This window comes from Scyliorhinus torazame, chromosome 15, assembly GCF_047496885.1.
Source record: "Scyliorhinus torazame isolate Kashiwa2021f chromosome 15, sScyTor2.1, whole genome shotgun sequence".
NCBI lineage: Eukaryota > Metazoa > Chordata > Chondrichthyes > Carcharhiniformes > Scyliorhinidae > Scyliorhinus > Scyliorhinus torazame.
In genome coordinates, this window is record NC_092721.1 from 56,704,741 (window position 1) to 56,722,133 (window position 17,393).

Sequence of the window (17,393 nt, forward strand, 5' to 3'; positions counted from 1 at the left end):
CCCAGGTGACTTCCAGCTGGGAGGGCGATGGCATTTCGGGAGGCTAGAGCATTCTGCTTCAATCCTGCCAATTACAATCCTGCCAATGAATGGTAAGTTGTTTAGATCAGGTTCTCGGTCTCTTTGGGAGGGTACCTCATCTCTCCCAGGGGAACGGGTCGGAAGACACGTTCCCCTGGGCGAGACTCCAATGGGTTTGAGGTCCGGCGAGAATCCCGATTTGGCCCTGATGCCTGATTTAACAGGCCATCGGGAATCCCACCTGGGTCTAACAGCCCCTGAGAATCGCCCCCATAATTCTGAGTATAACTCATGATAATGGTGCTATGTTCACACATTTCTCAGCCAAACTGCTGGCGAAATCATTCCCACTCCATGAAATAATATAAAATAACAGATTCTAAAACTGTACTCACATCTTACAAACAGTTCCACTGGTGCAGAAAAGGTTGGATGATTTGTCAGGCAGGAAACATTCATCAAGTTGTTGTTGTGTTGTGGTAGCTTATAGTTGCTGCTAACTGTCCTGATTAGATTTTGTTTTTTTGCCTGTTTTCTTTCTGTCTTTTTAATCTTCGAGGGCAACCATTTAATATTGGGTGCCAGGCCACCTCCAGCATCACTGCACACTCTCGCAAGTAGATCCTTTCTTCTAACATTCAGAGGAGCTAGAGAAACCAATTATTTATCATTTAGAACAATATGAAGATTATAACAGCATTCCAGGATTAAGCATTTTATTACATCCCTGTATTTAGTTTTCTGTCAAAGGTATTGCTTAATTTCTAATTAGCATTTTAAATCCATTTAAATGTATAGTTCCAGTGATCTGATTTATCTTGACATTATTGTTACTATTCAGAAATACTCATATATTATCCAGAAAATATTCACATCTTATTCACGAATATGCAATGTTCCAATGTCTTCTTTAAACTTCAAAATATTTCAAACATGTTTTATCATACAGCTAGTTCAAAGTTACATAGCAAGGGAGATAATCAGCAAGTAATCCCCTGCTACATGTATCATCCACTGGGTTATACAACTGAAGCCCAGCAGGTTCTCATTCCTTTCACAGTGTTACTTACTTATTGCATCAAACTTAAAAGTGAACCAAAGTTTCTGGAACTATTGATGGATTCTACAAGTGGAATGATAAGAGATCACGGTAAATCCATATCTCCAGGCCTTGCTAGTGAAGTTTTAAACTTTAAGATTAGGTTCTGCAGCCATGACACTTCATTTATCATACTTGGCAAACACATAGAAACTAAGTGTTTACTTTTTTTTGTGGGATCTGGCCCCACCTATTGTCCTTCTTTGGTTGAAAATGTGATGGTGAGCTGCTTTCTTGTACTGCTGTAATCCCTGAGGTATAGAATCATCCACAGTGATGTTAGGCAGGGAATTCCAGGACTTTGACCCAGCAACAGTCCAGGAACGATGATATATTTCCAAGTCAGGAAGGTAAGCAACTGTCGGCCTGGGTTTCTTCTGGGTGCTCTGGTTTCCCCCCACAGTTCAAATATGTGCAGGTTAGGTGGACCGGCCACACAAAGTTGCCCCTTAGTGTCCAAAGCTGTGCAGGTTAGGTGGGGTTACAGGGATAAGGTGGGGAGAGGGTTCAGGCAAGGTTCTCTTTCGGAGGGTTGGTACAAACTCGATGGGCCAAATGGCCTCCTTCTGCACTGAAGGGATTCTATAGAGGGTGACTTCCAGGTGGTGTTGTTCCGATGTGTCTGCTTCCCTAGTTCATGTGGAACAGGGCTTTTAAAAGTGTGGGTCGCGACCAGTGGGTGGATTGCGGGCGGGTGTCTGAAGGGTCACGGAGCAAAGAGCCGCAGTGTACTCAAAAATAAAATTTAAAAATTTCAGCTGCCTTCTCATCTAGGACCATGTGAGAAATGTCTAATGCTACAGGTAGATTGAATCTATCCTACAGTGTGGTGGATTTTCTATTTAGTGGCACAGTGGTTTGCACTGCTACCTCACAACGGCAAGAACCTGGGTTCAATTTCGTTCTCAGGTGGCTGTCTGTGTGAAGTTGGCACATTCTGCCCATGTCTCCATGGATTTCAAAGAACAAAGAATACAGCACAGGAACAAGCCCTTCGGCCCTCCAAGCCTGTACCAGTCATGATACCACACTTGGCCAAAACCCTCAGCACTTACTGTTGCTGTATCCCTCTATACCCATCCTATTCATGTATTAGTAGAGATGCCTTTTGAACGTTAATGTATCTGTTTCCACAACTTCCCATGGCAGTGCATTCCAGGCAGTCACCACCCTCTGCGTAAAAAACCTGCCTTGCACATTTCTATGACCTTAAACCTATGCCCTCAAGTGACTGACCCCTCCACACTGGGAAAGAGTGTCTGCCCATCCACTCTATCCATGCCTCTCATAATCTTGTAGACCTCTATCAGGTCGCTCCTCAACATCCGTTGTTCTAATGAAAAAGGTCCGAGTCTATTCAGTCTCTCCACATAGCTAACATCCTCCAGACCAGGCAACATGCTGGTAAACCGCCTTTGCACCCTCTCCAAAGCCTTCACATCCTTCTGGTAGTGTCATGACCAGAATTGTGCGCAATATTCCAAGTGTGGCCTTACCAAGGTTCCATACAACTGTAGCTTGATTTGCCAGTTTTTATACTTGATGCCCCGTCCAATGAAGGCAAGCATTCCATATGCTTTCTTGACTACCTTGTTCACTTGTGCTGCCAATTTCAAAGGTCTGTGGACCTGTATACCCTATACAAAGAACAAAGAAAAGTACAGCATAGTAACAGGCCCTTCGGCCCTCCAAGCCTGTGACGACCATGCTGCCCGTCTCAACTAAAATCTTCTACACTTCCTGGGTCCATATCCCTCTATTCCCATCCTATTCATGTATTTGTCAAGATGCCCCTTAAATGTCACTATCGCCCCTGCTTCCACCACCTCCTCCGGTAGCGAGTTCCAGGCACCCACTACCCTCTGTGTAAAAAACTTGCCTCGTACATCTCCTCTAAACCTTGCCCCTCGCACCTTAAACCTATGCCCCCTAGTAATTGACCCCTCTACCCCGGGAAAAGCCTCTGACTATCCACTCTGTCTCTGCCCTTCATAATTTTGTAGGCCTCTATCAGGTCGCCCCTCAACCTCCGTTGTTCCAGTGAGAAGAAACCGAGTTTATACAACCGCTCCTCATAGCTAATGCCCTCCATACCAGGCAACATCCTGGTAAATCTCTGCTGCACCCTCTCTAAAGCCTCCTCATCCTTCTGGTAGTATGGCGACAAGAATTGAACACAATACTCCAAGTGTGGCCTAACTAAGGTTCTATACAGCTGCAACATGACTTGCCAATTCTTATACTCAATGACCCGGCCAATAGAGGCAAGCATATTGTATGCCTTCTTGACTACCTTCTCCACCTTTCTGTGACCTGTGGACCTGTACACCTAGATCTCTCTGACTTTCAATACTCTTGAGGGTTCTACCATTCACTGTATAATCCCTACCTGCAATAGACCTTCCAAAATGCATTACCTCACATTTGTCCGGATTAAACTCCATCTGACATCTCCCCGCCCAAGTCTCCACACGATCTAAATCCTGCTGTATCCTCTGACAGTCCTCATCGCTATCCACAATTCCACCAACCTTTGTGTCATCTGCAAACTTACTAATCAGACCAAATTTAGAGTACCCAATTCATTTTTTCCAATCAAGGGGCAATTTTAGCATGTTCAATCCACCTACCTTGCACATCTTTGGGTTGTGGGGGCGAAACCCACACAAACACGGGGAGAATGTGCAAACTCCACACGGACAGTGACCCAGAGCCAGGATCGAACCTGGGACCTCGGCGCCGTGAGACTGCAGTGCTACCACTGCACCACCGTGCTGCCCTCTCAAAATCATTTACATATAGAGATTTATAGACAGAGTGAGAATTTGGTAATTTGGTGCAGTGAGGTAACCAGGAAAGGTAAGTGGTTAATCTAATTGTGCTGTTTTTCAGTTAAAAGTGCAGTGTAGATTAGTGTCTGATTGGCTGAAGCTGCCCCCACCCTAATTGCTGAGAGGCAGTTATCTGGCAGTCACCTGAGGCCTGTTAAGGGGCACAAAGGTACACATTGTATTCTTCTCTTTGAAGTTTTAGTGTGAGTCATCCCAAAGTCTGGATAAAAGACATACAGAAAGCGCACTTAGTAAGCGTTGCGCAGGTCAAAGGGACACAGCCTGAGTGAGTGAGACACAGACAGAGTGAGAATTTGGTAATTTGGTGCAGTGAGGTAATTCGGTGAAGAGTGGGAGAAGGTGCTTTTTCCCGACTATTTTGTTCTCTCTCTTTCTTCGGGCCTAATTTTGGGAGCCGTTCGGAGTAGGAGGAGCAGTCTCTGTGAGTATAAAAACCTAACGGTAACTTCCTGTTTTCCAGTTGTTGTTTTTTTCCAAAAGTGATGTCAGAGGGAAGCTGTGATCTGATTGGTTAATAGCAAATCTGCCCCAAATTTTTTTAAAAGCGCAGCTAAACTCGTAAACTTAAATTAAAATAATTAATTAATTAGTGATGGCTGGTCAGGTGATGTGCTTGAGCTGCATGATGTGGGAGCTGGCAGATCCCATTGCGAGCTGCAGCGACCACATCTACAGTAAGTGTTGGCTGCTCGAAGAGCTCCGGCTCAGAGTTGATGAGCGGGAGTCTGAACTTCAAACACTGAGGCACATCCGGGAGGGGGAGACTTACCTGGACACTGTGTTTCAGGAGGCAGTCACACCTGTCAGAGTAAGTATTTTAAATCCTGCCAGTGGCCAGGGACAGCAGGGTGTGACTGCAAGTCAGGCAGGTAAAGGGAACCAGCAGTCAGGAACACAGGAGCCTCAGCCCTTGACCCTGTCCAACAGGTATGAGGCACTTGCTCCCTGTGTGGATGGCGAACAGGGCTGCAGGAAGGATGAGTCAGCTGACCAAGGCACCATGGTTCAGCAGGCCATTCAAGGGGAGGGAGTAAAGAGGCAAGTTGTAGTTGTAGGGGATTCTATTATCAGGGGGATAGATAGTATCCTTCGTGAGCAGGATAAAGAGAGGCAGTTATGTTGCCTGCTCGGTGCTAGGGTGCGGGACATCTCTGACCGGCTTGAAAGGATACTGGAGAGAGAGGGGGAGGATCCAGTTGTTGTGGTCCATGTCGGTACCAACAACATAGGCAAGTCTAGAAAAGAGGACCTGTTTAGAGATTGTAAAGAGCTAGGATTCAAATTAAAAAAACAGGTCCTCAAGGGTCATAATCTCCGGATTACTGCCCGAGCCACGTGCAAATTGGCATAGGGGGGCAAGAATAAGGGAAGTTAACACGTGGCTAAAAGAGTGGTGTGGGAAAGAGGGGTTCCTTTTCATGGGACACTGGCATCAGTTTTGGGACAGGGGGGACCTATACCGTTGGGATGGTCTCCACCTGAACCGAGCTGGGACCAGTGTTCTGGCGAAAAGAGTAAATAGGGTGGTCAATAGGACTTTAAACTAAAGATTGGGGGGGAAGGGAAAGTCAGGGAACCAAGAGGTGAAGTAGTCCGTGGGAAGCGTAGCTGCTTAGGAATACAAAAAAGCACGAAAAGACAAAATTCAGGAGAGGTTACGATAGTCTCCATCCCACAAAATATGACACAGTGTATGGAAAGGCTCAGTAAACCAAGGTCCACCACACTAAGAAGACAAAAAGGGACGGTCAATAGAGAATTAAAGGTGCTATATTTAAATGCGTGCAGTGTACGGAACAAGGTAGATGAGCTTGTGGCCCAGATTGTGACTGGCAGGTATGATGTGGTAGGCATCACAGAGAGTTGCAGGGGGTTCAGGACTGGCATTTAAACATTCAGGGATTCACAACCTATCGAAAAGACAGAGAGGTGGGCAGAGGGGGCGGGGTTGCCTTGTTAATTAGGAATGAAATTAAATCAATAGCACTAAACGACATAGGGTCAGATGATGTGGAGTCTGTGTGGGTAGAGTTGAGGAACTACAAAGGCAAAAAAACCATAATGGGAGTGAGGTACCCTCAATAATGACGCTTAGAGATTAAACTGTAAAGAAGGCTTTATTAGACTAATAACTATACTACAGCTAGAGACGAGAGCTGACTGTTACACAGACCATGAGGCAGGCCTTTATGTATGGCTCCCAGATGGGCGGAGCCAGAGGCGGAGTCCCCAGGGTTCCAAGCCCGACCTTAAAGGGGACATCACCTTACATGATGATAAGGCAGTAACCGTTCATCACATTCACCCCCTGTTTAAAAAGGAGTCTGGCGGGGGTGAAGTGCCATCATAGGTCCATCCCTCTCGGTGGCCGGATCGTCCTCCTCGACCTCCTCAATTCGGGCGGTGGTGCGGCGGGCACGGACGTCCCGGTTGAAGGCACATCCGGGAGCACAGCGGTTGGAGCTTCGGTCCGGGTCGGGGCAGAGGAACTAGGCAGGGCCGGGGGTAGCGGAGCCGGCGCCGGCGGGGTGTGTAAAGGGGGGTAGGGCCGGAAGGGGGTGTGTTGTAGGGGGCGACAGGTCCTGCAGGGGCGCGGCGCGGGAAGGGGCGTCTGTGGTGGAGGATCCAGCGGGTGCCAGATCCCGGAGGATAACCGTATCTTGCCTGCCGTCGGAGTACTCCACGTAGGCGTAACTGGGGTTGGCGTGGAGCAGTCGGACCTTTTCAAATTGGGGGTCCGTTTTATGGCTCCTCGCGTGCCTCCAGAGAAGAACAGGTCCCGGAGCCATCAGCCAAGGTGGAAGCGAGACCCCGGAGGTAGACTTCCTGGGGAAGAGAAACAATCGGTCGTGAGGGGTCTCATTCATGGCCGTGCAGTGGAGTGACCTAATGGAGTGTAGGGCATCAGGTAGGACCTCCTGCCAGCGGGTGGTTGGGAGATTTCTCGACCGCAGGGCCAGAAGGACAGCCTTCCACACGGTCGCGTTCTCCCTCTCCACCTGCCCGTTTCCCCGTGGGTTATAACTGGTCGTTCAGCTCGAGGCGATGCCTTTGCTGAGCAGATACTGACGCAGTTCATCGCTAATGAACGATGTACCCCGGTCGCTGTGGATATAAGCAGGGAAACCGAACAGGGTGAAGATGCTGTGCAGTGCCTTAATCACAGTAGCTGAGGTCATGTCGGTGCAGGGAATGGCGAATGGGAAACGGGAGAACTCATCGATCACGGTGAGGAAATAGGCATAACGGTTGGTGGATGGGAGGGGCCCCTTGAAGTCCACGCTCAGTCGCTCAAAGGGGCCCGAGGCCTTCACGAGCCGAACCTTGTCTAGCCGATAGAAGTGCGGTTTGCACTCCGCACAGACTTGGCAGGTCCTGACCATGGCCTTGACCTCCTTGGTTGAGTAAGGTAGGTTGCGGGACTTGATGAAATGGACGAGCCGGGTAACCCCCGGGAGGCAGAGGTCATTGTGGATGGCTTGCAGGCGGTCCTCCTGCGCGTTGGCGCATGTGCTGCGGGACAGGGCATCTGGGGGCTCGTTGAGCTCCCCTGGACGATACTTGATATCGTACGAGTAGGTGGAGAGTTCGATCCTCCACCTCAAAATTTTATCGTTTTTTATTTTGCCCCGTTGCGTGTTATCGAACATATAGGCGACCGACCGTTGGTCGGTGACGAGGGTAAACCTCCTACCGGCGAGGTTGTGTCTCCAGCACCGCACAGCCTCCACAATGGCTTGTGCCTCCTTTTCGACTGCAGAGTGTCGAACCTCGGAGGCGGTGAGGGTTCGGGAGAAGAACGCTACTGGTCTGCCTCCTTGATTGAGGGTAGCAGCCAGGGCGATGTCTGATGCATCGCTCTCTACCTGAAAAGGGATGGTTTCGTCCACCGCGTGCATGGCGGCCTTGATGATGTCAGCCTTGATGCAGTTGAAGGCCAATTGAGCCTCAGCCGAGAGGGGAAAAGTGGTGGTCTTTATGAGTGGGCGGGCTTTGTCCGCATACTGGGGACCCACTGGGCGTAATAGGAGAAAAGCCCCAAGCACCGTTTGAGGGCCATGAGGCTGCGGGGGAGAGGGAGTTCCTTAAGGGGGCGCATGCGGTCGGGGTCGGGACCTAGGACCCCGTCTTCCACGACATAGCCGAGGATGGCCAGCCGGGTGGTGTGGAAAACGCATTTGCCCTCGTTATAGGTCAGGTTAAGGGCTCGAGCAGTCTGGAGGAACTTTTTGAGGTTAGCGTCATGGTCCTGCTGATCATGGCCGCAGATGGTGACATTGTCCAAGTACGGGTATGTAGCCCGCAAACCGTACTGGTCCACCATTTGGTCCATCGCCCTTTGAAAGACGGAGACCCCATTTGTGACACCAAAGGGGACCCTGAGGAAGTGGAAGAGCCGGCCGGCTGCTTCGAAGGCAGTATAGGGGCGGTCTTTTGGTCGGATGGGGAGCTGGTGGTAGGCAGATTTGAGGTCGACCGTGGAAAAGACTCGGTATTGGGCGATCCGATTTACCATTTCCGCGATGCGAGGAAGGGGGTACGCATCAAGCTGCGTGAATCGGTTTATGGTCTGGCTATAATCCACGACCATCCGTTACTTCTCCCCGGACTGGACTACCACCACTTGCGCTCTCCAAGGGCTGTTGCTAGCCTCGATGACCCCCTCTCCCAGTAAACGCTGGACCTCTGACTTGATAAAAGCCATATCTTGGGCAGTGTAGCGCCGGCTCCTGGTGGCGACAGGCTTACAGTCAGGAGTGAGGTTAGCGAATAGCGAGGGGGGTGCGACTTTCCGAGTCGCAAGGCAGCACACCGTGAGGGGGGCAAGGGTCCGCCGAACTTCAGTGTCAGGCTTCGGTGGCTGCACTGGAAATCCAGTCCGAGCAGCAGGAGGGCACAGAGGTGAGGGAGGATATAAAATTTGAAACGGGTGTATTTGGCACCCTGGATCGAGAGATCCGCAATACAGTACCCCGTGATTTGTACCGAGTTGGACCCAGATGCGAGGGCTATGGTTTGGGATGCGGGATGGGTGCGTAGGGAGCAGCGCCTTACCGTTTCAGGGTGGATAAAGCTCTCTGTGCTCCCGGAGTCGAAGAGGCATGCAGTGTCGTGCCCGTTGACCTGGACCTGCATCATGGAGTTCTGCAGGTGTTTTGGCCGAGTTTGATCGAGGGTGATCGCACCCAATCGCGGGTAGTCGGAGTCGTCAGCCGAGTCGGACTCGTAAAATGGGCGCTGCCGTCGGTCGCACGTGTCGGGTCGAGAAGATGGCCGTCGACCAGATGGCTGCTCCCATGATTCGCACGAGGCTGATGACGCATCAGAAGGGGGCGTGTCGGGTCGGTGTGCAGCAGCATTGCGAGGCCTGCGGGCCTGAGAGCCTGATTTTCGGGCCGGCTGTTCTTTGTTTTTCTGGCCCCTTGGTCTGGCCAGGCAGACCCTCGCAAAGTGCCCTTTCTTCCTTCAGTCGCTGCAGATCGCGGAGAGGGCTGGGCAGCGTGGGCATGGGTGCTGGCCCTGCCCGCAGAAGTAGCATGGTGTTCCCCCATGGTGAGCGGGTCGCCGCGTGGCGCAGGCCTGTAATACGGTTGAGTCTGAGGAAGTCCGGGGGGGGGGCTGTACCCAAGTTATGTCAGGCCAGCTCCAGCGAGGAGGCGAGCATTAGCGTCTACTGGAGGTCTTTTGCCCCGTTTTCGAGCAGCCACTGCCGGATGTAGGTCGAGCGGATGCCAGACACGAAAGCATCCCTGATGTGCAGGTTCATATGGACTTCCCCTGTCACATCCTGATGGTCACAGTCCCTGGCAAGCGCAGTGAGTTTTTCAACAAACTCGTCGAGCGATTCCCCCGAGCGCTGCCGGCAGGTAGAGAGCAGATGCCGGGCGTGCACCTCATTGACGGGTTTGACAAACCGCTTGCGGAGCAACTCAATCGCTTCCTCATAAGTCGTCGCCTTTTCGAGCGTGGCGGAGATTCTGTGACTCACCCGGGCATAGAGTAGACGCAGCTTGCGTGGCCCTAGGATGGGAGTCTCTGCGGAGTCCAGGTATCCTCGAAGCACCGCAGCCAGTATTTAAAAATTTCCTTTGCCTCCGGCGTTCGTGCTTCCAGGTTGAGCTTCTCTGGTTTTAGGCCTGCGTCCATCCTGAATCTAGTTTCGTCTAATAAATTGAGGTACCCTCAATAATGACGCTTGGAGATTAAACTGTAAAGAAGGCTTTATTAGACTAATAACTATACTACAGCTAGAGACGAGAGCTGACTGTTACACAGACCATGAGGCAGGCCTTTATGTATGGCTCCCAGATGGGCGGAGCCAGAGGCGGAGACCCCAGGGTTCCAAGCCCGGTCTTAAAGGGGACATCACCTTACATAATGATAAGGCAGTAACCGTTCATCACAGGGAGTTATGTACAAGTCTCCTAACAGTGTTCAGGACCGGGGGCACAAAATGCACCACGAAATAGAAAGTGCATGTCAGAAAGGCAAGGTCACAGTGATCATGGGGGACTTCAATATGCAGGTGGACTGGGTAAATAATGCTGCCAGTGGACCCAAGGAAAGGGAATTCATTGAATGTTTACAGGAGGGCTTTTTGGAACAGCTTGTGATGGAGCCCACGAGGGAACAGGCCATTCTGGACTTAGTGTTATGTAATGAGCCAGACTTGATTAAAGATCTTAAAGTAAGGGAGCACTTAGGAGGCAGTGATCATAATATGGTAGAATTCAATCTCCAATTTGAAAGAAAGAAGGTAGAATCAGATGTAAAGGTGTTACAGTTAAATAAAGGTAACTACAGGGGCATGAGGGAGGAACTGACGAAAATAGACTGGGAGCAGAGCCCAGTGGGAAAGACAGTAGAACAGCAATGGGTAGGAGTTTCTGGGAGTAATTGAGGACACAGTACAGAGGTTCATCCCAAAGAAAAGAAAGGTTATCAGAGGGGGGATTAGGCAGCCATGGCTGACAAAGGAAGTTAGGGAATGCATCAAAGCAAAAGAGAAAGCCTATAATGTGGCAAAGAGTAGTGGGAAGTCAGAAGATTGGGAAGGCTACAAAAACAAACAGAGGATAACAAAGAGAGAAATAAGGAAAGAGAGGATCAAATATGAAGGTAGGCTAGCCAGTAACATTAGGAATGATAGTAAAAGTTTCTTTAAATACATTAAAAACAAATGGGAGGCAAAAGTTGACATTGGGCCGCTCCAAAATGACACTGGTAATCTGGTGATGGGAGACAAGGAAATAGCTGAGGAACTGTACTTTGCGTCAGTCTTCACAGGAGAAGACATGAGTAATATCCCAACAATTCAGGAGAGTCAGGGGGCAGAGTTGAATATGGTAGCCATCACAAAGAAACTAAGAGGTCTAAAAATTGATAAATCTCCGGGCCTAGATGGGCTACATCCTAGAGTTATAAAGGAGATAGCTGAAGAAATAGTGGAGGCGTTAGTTATGATCTTTCAAAAGTCACTGGAGTCAGGGAAAGTCCCAGAGGATTGGAAAATCACTGTTGTAACCCCCCTGTTCAAGAAGGGAACAAGGAAAAAAGATGGAAAATTATAGGCCATAGGCCACCTCGGTTGTTGGCAAGATTCTAGAATCCATTGTGAACGATGAGATTTCTAAATTCTTGGAAGTGCAGGGTCGGATTAGGACAAGTCAGCATGGATTTAGTAAGGGGAGGTCGTGCCTGACAAACCTGTTAGAGTTCTTTGAAGAGATAACAAATAGGTTAGACCAAGGAGAGCCAATGGATGTTATCTATCTTGACTTCCAAAAGGCCTTTGATAAGGTGCCTCACGGGAGACTGCTGAGTAAAATAAGGGCCCATGATATTCGAGGCAGGGTACTAACATGGATTGACGATTGGCTGTCAGGCAGAAGGCAGAGAGTTGGGATAAAAGGTTCTTTTTCGGAATGGCAACCGGTGACGAGTGGTGTCCCGCAGGGTTCAGTGTTGGGGCCACAGCTGTTCTCTTTATATATTAACGATCTAGATGACGGGACTGGGGGCATTCTGGCTAAGTTTGCCGATGATACAAAGATAGGTGGAGGGGCAGGTAGTATGGAGGAGGTGGGGAGGCTGCAGAAAGATTTAGACAGTTTAGGAGAGTGGTCCAAGAAATGGCTGATGAAATTCAACGTGGGTAAGTGCGAGGTCTTGCACTTTGGAAAAAAGAATAGAGGCATGGACTATTTTCTAAACGGTGACAAAATTCATAATGCTGAAGTGCAAAGGGACTTGGGAGTCCTAGTCCAGGATTCTCTAAAGGTAAACTTGCAGGTTGAGTCCGTAATTAAGAAAGCAAATGCAATGTTGTCATTCATTTCAAGAGGCTTGGAATATAAAAGCAGGGATGTACTTCTGAAGCTTGAAAAAGCATTAGTTAGGCCCCATTGAGAATACTGTGAGCAATTTTGGGCCCCACACCTCAGGAAGGACATACTGGCACTGGAGCGGGTCCAGCGGAGATTCACACGGATGATCCCAGGAATGGTAGGCCTAACATACGATGAATGTCTGAGGATCCTGGGATTATATTCATTGGAGTTTAGGAGGTTGAGGGGTGATCTAATAGAAACTTACAAGATAATGTATGGCTTAGATAGGGTGGATGTAGGGAAGTTGTTTCCATTAGCATGGGAGACTAGGACCCGGGGGCACAGCCTTAGAATAAAAGGGAGTCACTTCAGAACAGAGATGAGGAGAAATTTCTTCGGGCAGAGAGTGGTGGGTCTGTGGAATTCATTGCCACAGAGGGCGGTGGAGGCCGGGACGTTGAGTGTCTTTAAGACAGAAGTTGATAAATTCTTGATTTCTCGAGGAATTAAGGGCTATGGAGAGAGAGCGGGTAAATGGAGTTGAAATCAGCCATGATTGAATGGTGGAGTGGATTCGATGGGCCGAATGGCCTATGTCTTATGGTCTTATGGTCTTATATACTACGAACATCAAAGGTCCCAGCACTGATCCCTGCGGAACACCATTAGTCACAGCCCTCCAATTAGAAAAGCATCCTTTCATCGCTACTCTCTGCCTTCTATGACCTAACCAGTTCTGTATCCATCTTGCCAGCTCACCCCTGATCCCATGGAACTTCACCTTTTGTACCAGTCTACCATGAGGGACCTTGTCAAAGGCCTTACTGAAGTCCATAGAGACAATATCCACTGCCCTACCTGCATCAATCATCTTTGTGACCTCTTTGAAAAACTCTATCAAGTTAGTGAGACACGACCTCCCTTCACTAAACCATGCTGCCCCTCGCTAATACGTCCATTTGCTTCCAAATGGGAGTTGATCCTGTCTCGAAGAATTCTCTCCAATAATTTCCCTACCACTGACGTAAGGCTCACTGGCCTGTAGTTCCCTGGATTATCTTTGCTACCCTTCTTAAACAAAGGAACAACATTGGCTATTCTCCAGTCCTCCGGGACATCACCTGAAGACAGTGAGGATCCAAAGATTTCTGCCAAGGCCTCGGCAATTTCCTCTCTTGTCTCCTTCAGTATTCTGGGGTAGATCCCATCAGGCCCTGGGGACTTATCTACCTTAATATTTTTCAAGACGCCCAACACCTCGTCTTTTTGGATCTCAATGTGACCCAGGCTATCTACACACCCTTCTCCAGACTCAACATCCACCAATTCCTTCTCTTTGGTGAATACTGATGCAAAGTATTCATTTAGTACCTCGCCCATTTCCTCTGGCTCCACACATAGATTCCCTTGCCTATCCTTCAGTGGGCCAACTCTTTCCCTGGCTACCCTCTTGCTTTTTAAGGATGATACATATCTCTCTGACTTTCTATATTCCTAAGAGTTTTGCCAGTTACTGTATATTTCCCCTCTATGTTAGATGTACCAAAATGCATTACCACATGCGGAAGAATGTTACAAGTTACAGGGGGACATAGATAAGCTGCAGAGTTGGGCTGAAAGGTGGCAAATTGAGTTTAATGCAGAATAGTGTGAGGTGATTCATTTTGGAAGGAATAACAGGAAGACAGAGTACCAGGCTAATGGTAAGAATCTTGGTAGTGTGGATGAGCAGAGAGATCTCGGTGTCCATGTACATAGATCCCTGAAAGTTGCCACCCAGGTTGAGAGGGTTGTTAAGAAGGCGTATGGTGTGTTAGCTTTTATTGGTAGAGGGATAGAGTTTCGGAGCCATGAGGTCATGTTGCAGCTGTACAAAACTCTGGTGCGGCCGCATTTGGAGTATTGCGTGCAATTCTGGTCGCCGCATTATAGGAAGGATGTGGAAGCATTGAACAAAGAAATGTACAGCACAGGAAAGGGTCCAGTGGAGATTTACCAGGATGTTGCCTGGTATGGAGTGAAGATCTTATGAGGGAAGGCTGAGGAACTTGAGGCTGTTTTCGTTAGAGAGAAGAAGGTTAAGCGGTGACTTAATTGAGGCATACAAGATGATCAGAGGATTAGATAGGGTGGACAGTGAGAGCCTATTTCCTCAGATGGTGATGTCTAGCATGAGGGGACATAGCTTTAAATTGAGGGGAGATAGATATAGGACAGATGCCAGAGGTAGGTTCTTTACGAGTAGTAAGGGCGTGGAATGCCCTGCCTGTAACAGTAGTGGACTCGCCAACATTAAGGGCATTTTCATGGTCATTGAATAAACATATGGATGATAAGGGAATAGTGTAGATGGGCTTTAGAGTGGTTTCACAGGTCGGCGCAACATCGAGGGCCGAAGGGCCTGTACTGCGCTGTAATGTTCTATTCTATGTTCTATTTGCCCAGATTAATCTCCATTTGCCATGTCCTCTGGGTGTTTCCTCCCACAATCCAAAGATGTGCAGGTTAGGTGAAATACCCATGCCAAGTTGGCCGTTAGTGTCCAAAGATTAAGTGGGGTTCCAAGGATATGGCGGAGGATTTGGCCGAGGTAGGGCGCTCTTTCGGAGGGCTCGTACAAACTTGATGGGTCAAATGGCCTCCTCTGCACTGTAGGGATTCTATGATTCTCACTGTGCCCATCAGCCACTAGCAGCATTTAAAATGAGACCCATTGAATATTCAGCCATGCATTCTTCCAACCATGCGGCAACAGTAAGCAGATTAACAGGCCTTGCACATACACTTGGTGCCAAGAACCCTAGACATGCCTGCTTTTGGCACAAAATCACGTCGACGAGTTTCTTCCATTTTCGAGCAAGACAAGAGGACTGTGAAGATGGATCGTTTTATTACAAGAAAGAGATGGTCAGAGACACAAGAGGTATTGTAAATACTGGCCAGGATCTCACGTCGGAATCTGTTGGAGAAAGCTGCTCCAGAGAATCCATGACAAGGCAGAGCAGTATTAGTGTTAGCGCTGTTAGAGCACAGAGCTCTAGGGTCTCCAGCCCACAAAGAAGAAACTGAAATTGGGAACAAAGCAGTATAAAGATGATTTTGTGAGGCATGGCTTTGTTAATTTTGTCAATGCAAATAAAGATGCAAAGTTCATGTTTGTTATATGCAGGGAAGTACTGGTAAATGGGAGTTTAAAAACCTCAAAACTGCAAAGACATCTGAAGACGAAACATAGGGAGCTTGAGAACAAATCTCTGCATTTTGTTTTTCCAAAGATGCAATGAGAAATGAAATCATCAGATGAAGTCCTTAGCAGAAGTGCAACATTGAATGACAAGCACAATTAGCCTCTTACGTGGCAGCTTACCTTATAGCTGAAGAGAAAATGCCCCACATGGTAGGAGGGATTAATTCTCCCTGCAGTATTGTACATGGCTCACATGGTCGTAGATGAAAGGTCAGCTGGGAAACTAAAATGCATGCCACTTAGTGATAACATAGTGGCTCACCAAATTTGTGATACTACTGAGACTTTAGAAGTACAACTTATTTCTCATTTAAAGTCAGCATAGGAGTTCTCAATACAATTGAATGAAATGGTAGATGTTTCAGATTGTGCAACCTTGCTAGTTTACATTAGGTATGTTTGGCACAATTAATTTGTTAGGATTTGCTGTGCTGCCTGACATTACCAAACAGCATGACTGACGCACTATCTTTGAAGTGTTTCATAGTTACACAGTTGGGTTAATTGCAGAGGAATCACAAGCGATGGAACAGCCAACATGACCTGAAAAACTGGAGTTATGATAAGGATTAAGGAGGTAGCTGGTCAGGACATTGTTTGGAATCATTGCTTTATTCATCGTTAGGCATTCTCATCGGAAGGAATTGCATTTGATCTCGAAATGGTGTTGCAAGGAATTGTGAAAGTCGTGAATTTCATTAAACGCAGCGCAATCAATATAAGGCTTTCCGAGGCTCTGTGTTCCGATATGGGAGCCCAGCACACAAAGAACAAAGAAATGTACAGCACAGGAACAGGTCCTTCGGCTCTCCAAGCCCGTGCTGCCCAACTAAACTACAATCTTCTACACTTCCTGGGTCCGTATCCCTCTATTCCCATCCTATTCATGTATTTGTCAAGATGCCCCTTAAATATCACTATCGTCCCTGCTTCCACCACCTCCTCCGGTAGCGAGTTCCAGGTACCCACTACCCTCTGCGTAAAAATCTTGCCTCGTACATCTACTCTAAACCTTGCCCCTCTCACCTTAAACCTATGCCCCCTAGTAATTGACCCCTCTACCCCGGGGAAAAGCCTCTGACTATCCACTCTGTCTATGCCCCTCATAATTTTGTAGACCACTATCAGGTCGCCCCTCAACCTCCTTCGTTCCAGTGAGAACAAACCGAGTTTATTCAACACACATACATCGTTCCACACACAGGTATGTTGGCTGTCAACGGGTCGAGTGCTTTGCAGAGTTTATGAACTGAGGTGTAAAATCTCCGCTTTCCTCCTTGGGAAATCATCCTCTCTGGCTGATGTGTTTGGTGGTGCAAGTTGGATGCGAACTATGCCTTACCTTGCAGACAGCTTTTTAATTCTAAATGAACTGAACCTCAATTTGTAAGGCAAGGATGAGAGAACAAAGAACAAAGAAAAATTACAGCACAGGAACAGGCCCTTTGGCCTTCCAAGCCTGCGCCGATCCAGATCCTCTATCTAAAACTGTTGCCTATTTTCTAAGGATCTGTATCCCTCTGTTCCCTGCCCATTCATGTATCTGTCTAGATACATCTTAAATGACCCTATCGTGCCCGCCTCTATCACCGCCGCCGGCAATGCGTTCCAGGCACCCACCACCCTCTGCGTAAAGAACTTTCCACACACATCTCCCTTAAACTTTTCCCCTCTCACCCTGAACTCGTAACCCCGAGTAATTGAATCCCCCACTCTGGGAAAAAGCTTCTTGCTATCCACCCTGTCTATACCACTCATGATTTTGTAGACCTCAATGAGGTCCCCCCTTAACCTCCGCCTTTATAATGAAAAAATCCTAATCTACTCAACCTCTCTTCATAGCT

At 48.2% G+C, this 17,393-nt stretch overlaps 1 protein-coding gene across 1 annotated transcript in view; it reads right to left on the minus strand.

Moving 5' to 3' along the window:
- The window catches only part of LOC140391603 (uncharacterized), a 114,210-nt gene that overhangs the window by 55,183 nt on the left and 41,634 nt on the right, over window positions 1–17,393 (minus strand). Inside the window, exon 3 of the mRNA XM_072476259.1 lies at window positions 417–668. Within this exon, the coding sequence (XP_072332360.1) occupies window positions 417–668 (252 nt within the window). The remainder of the gene's footprint in view (window positions 1–416; window positions 669–17,393) is intronic.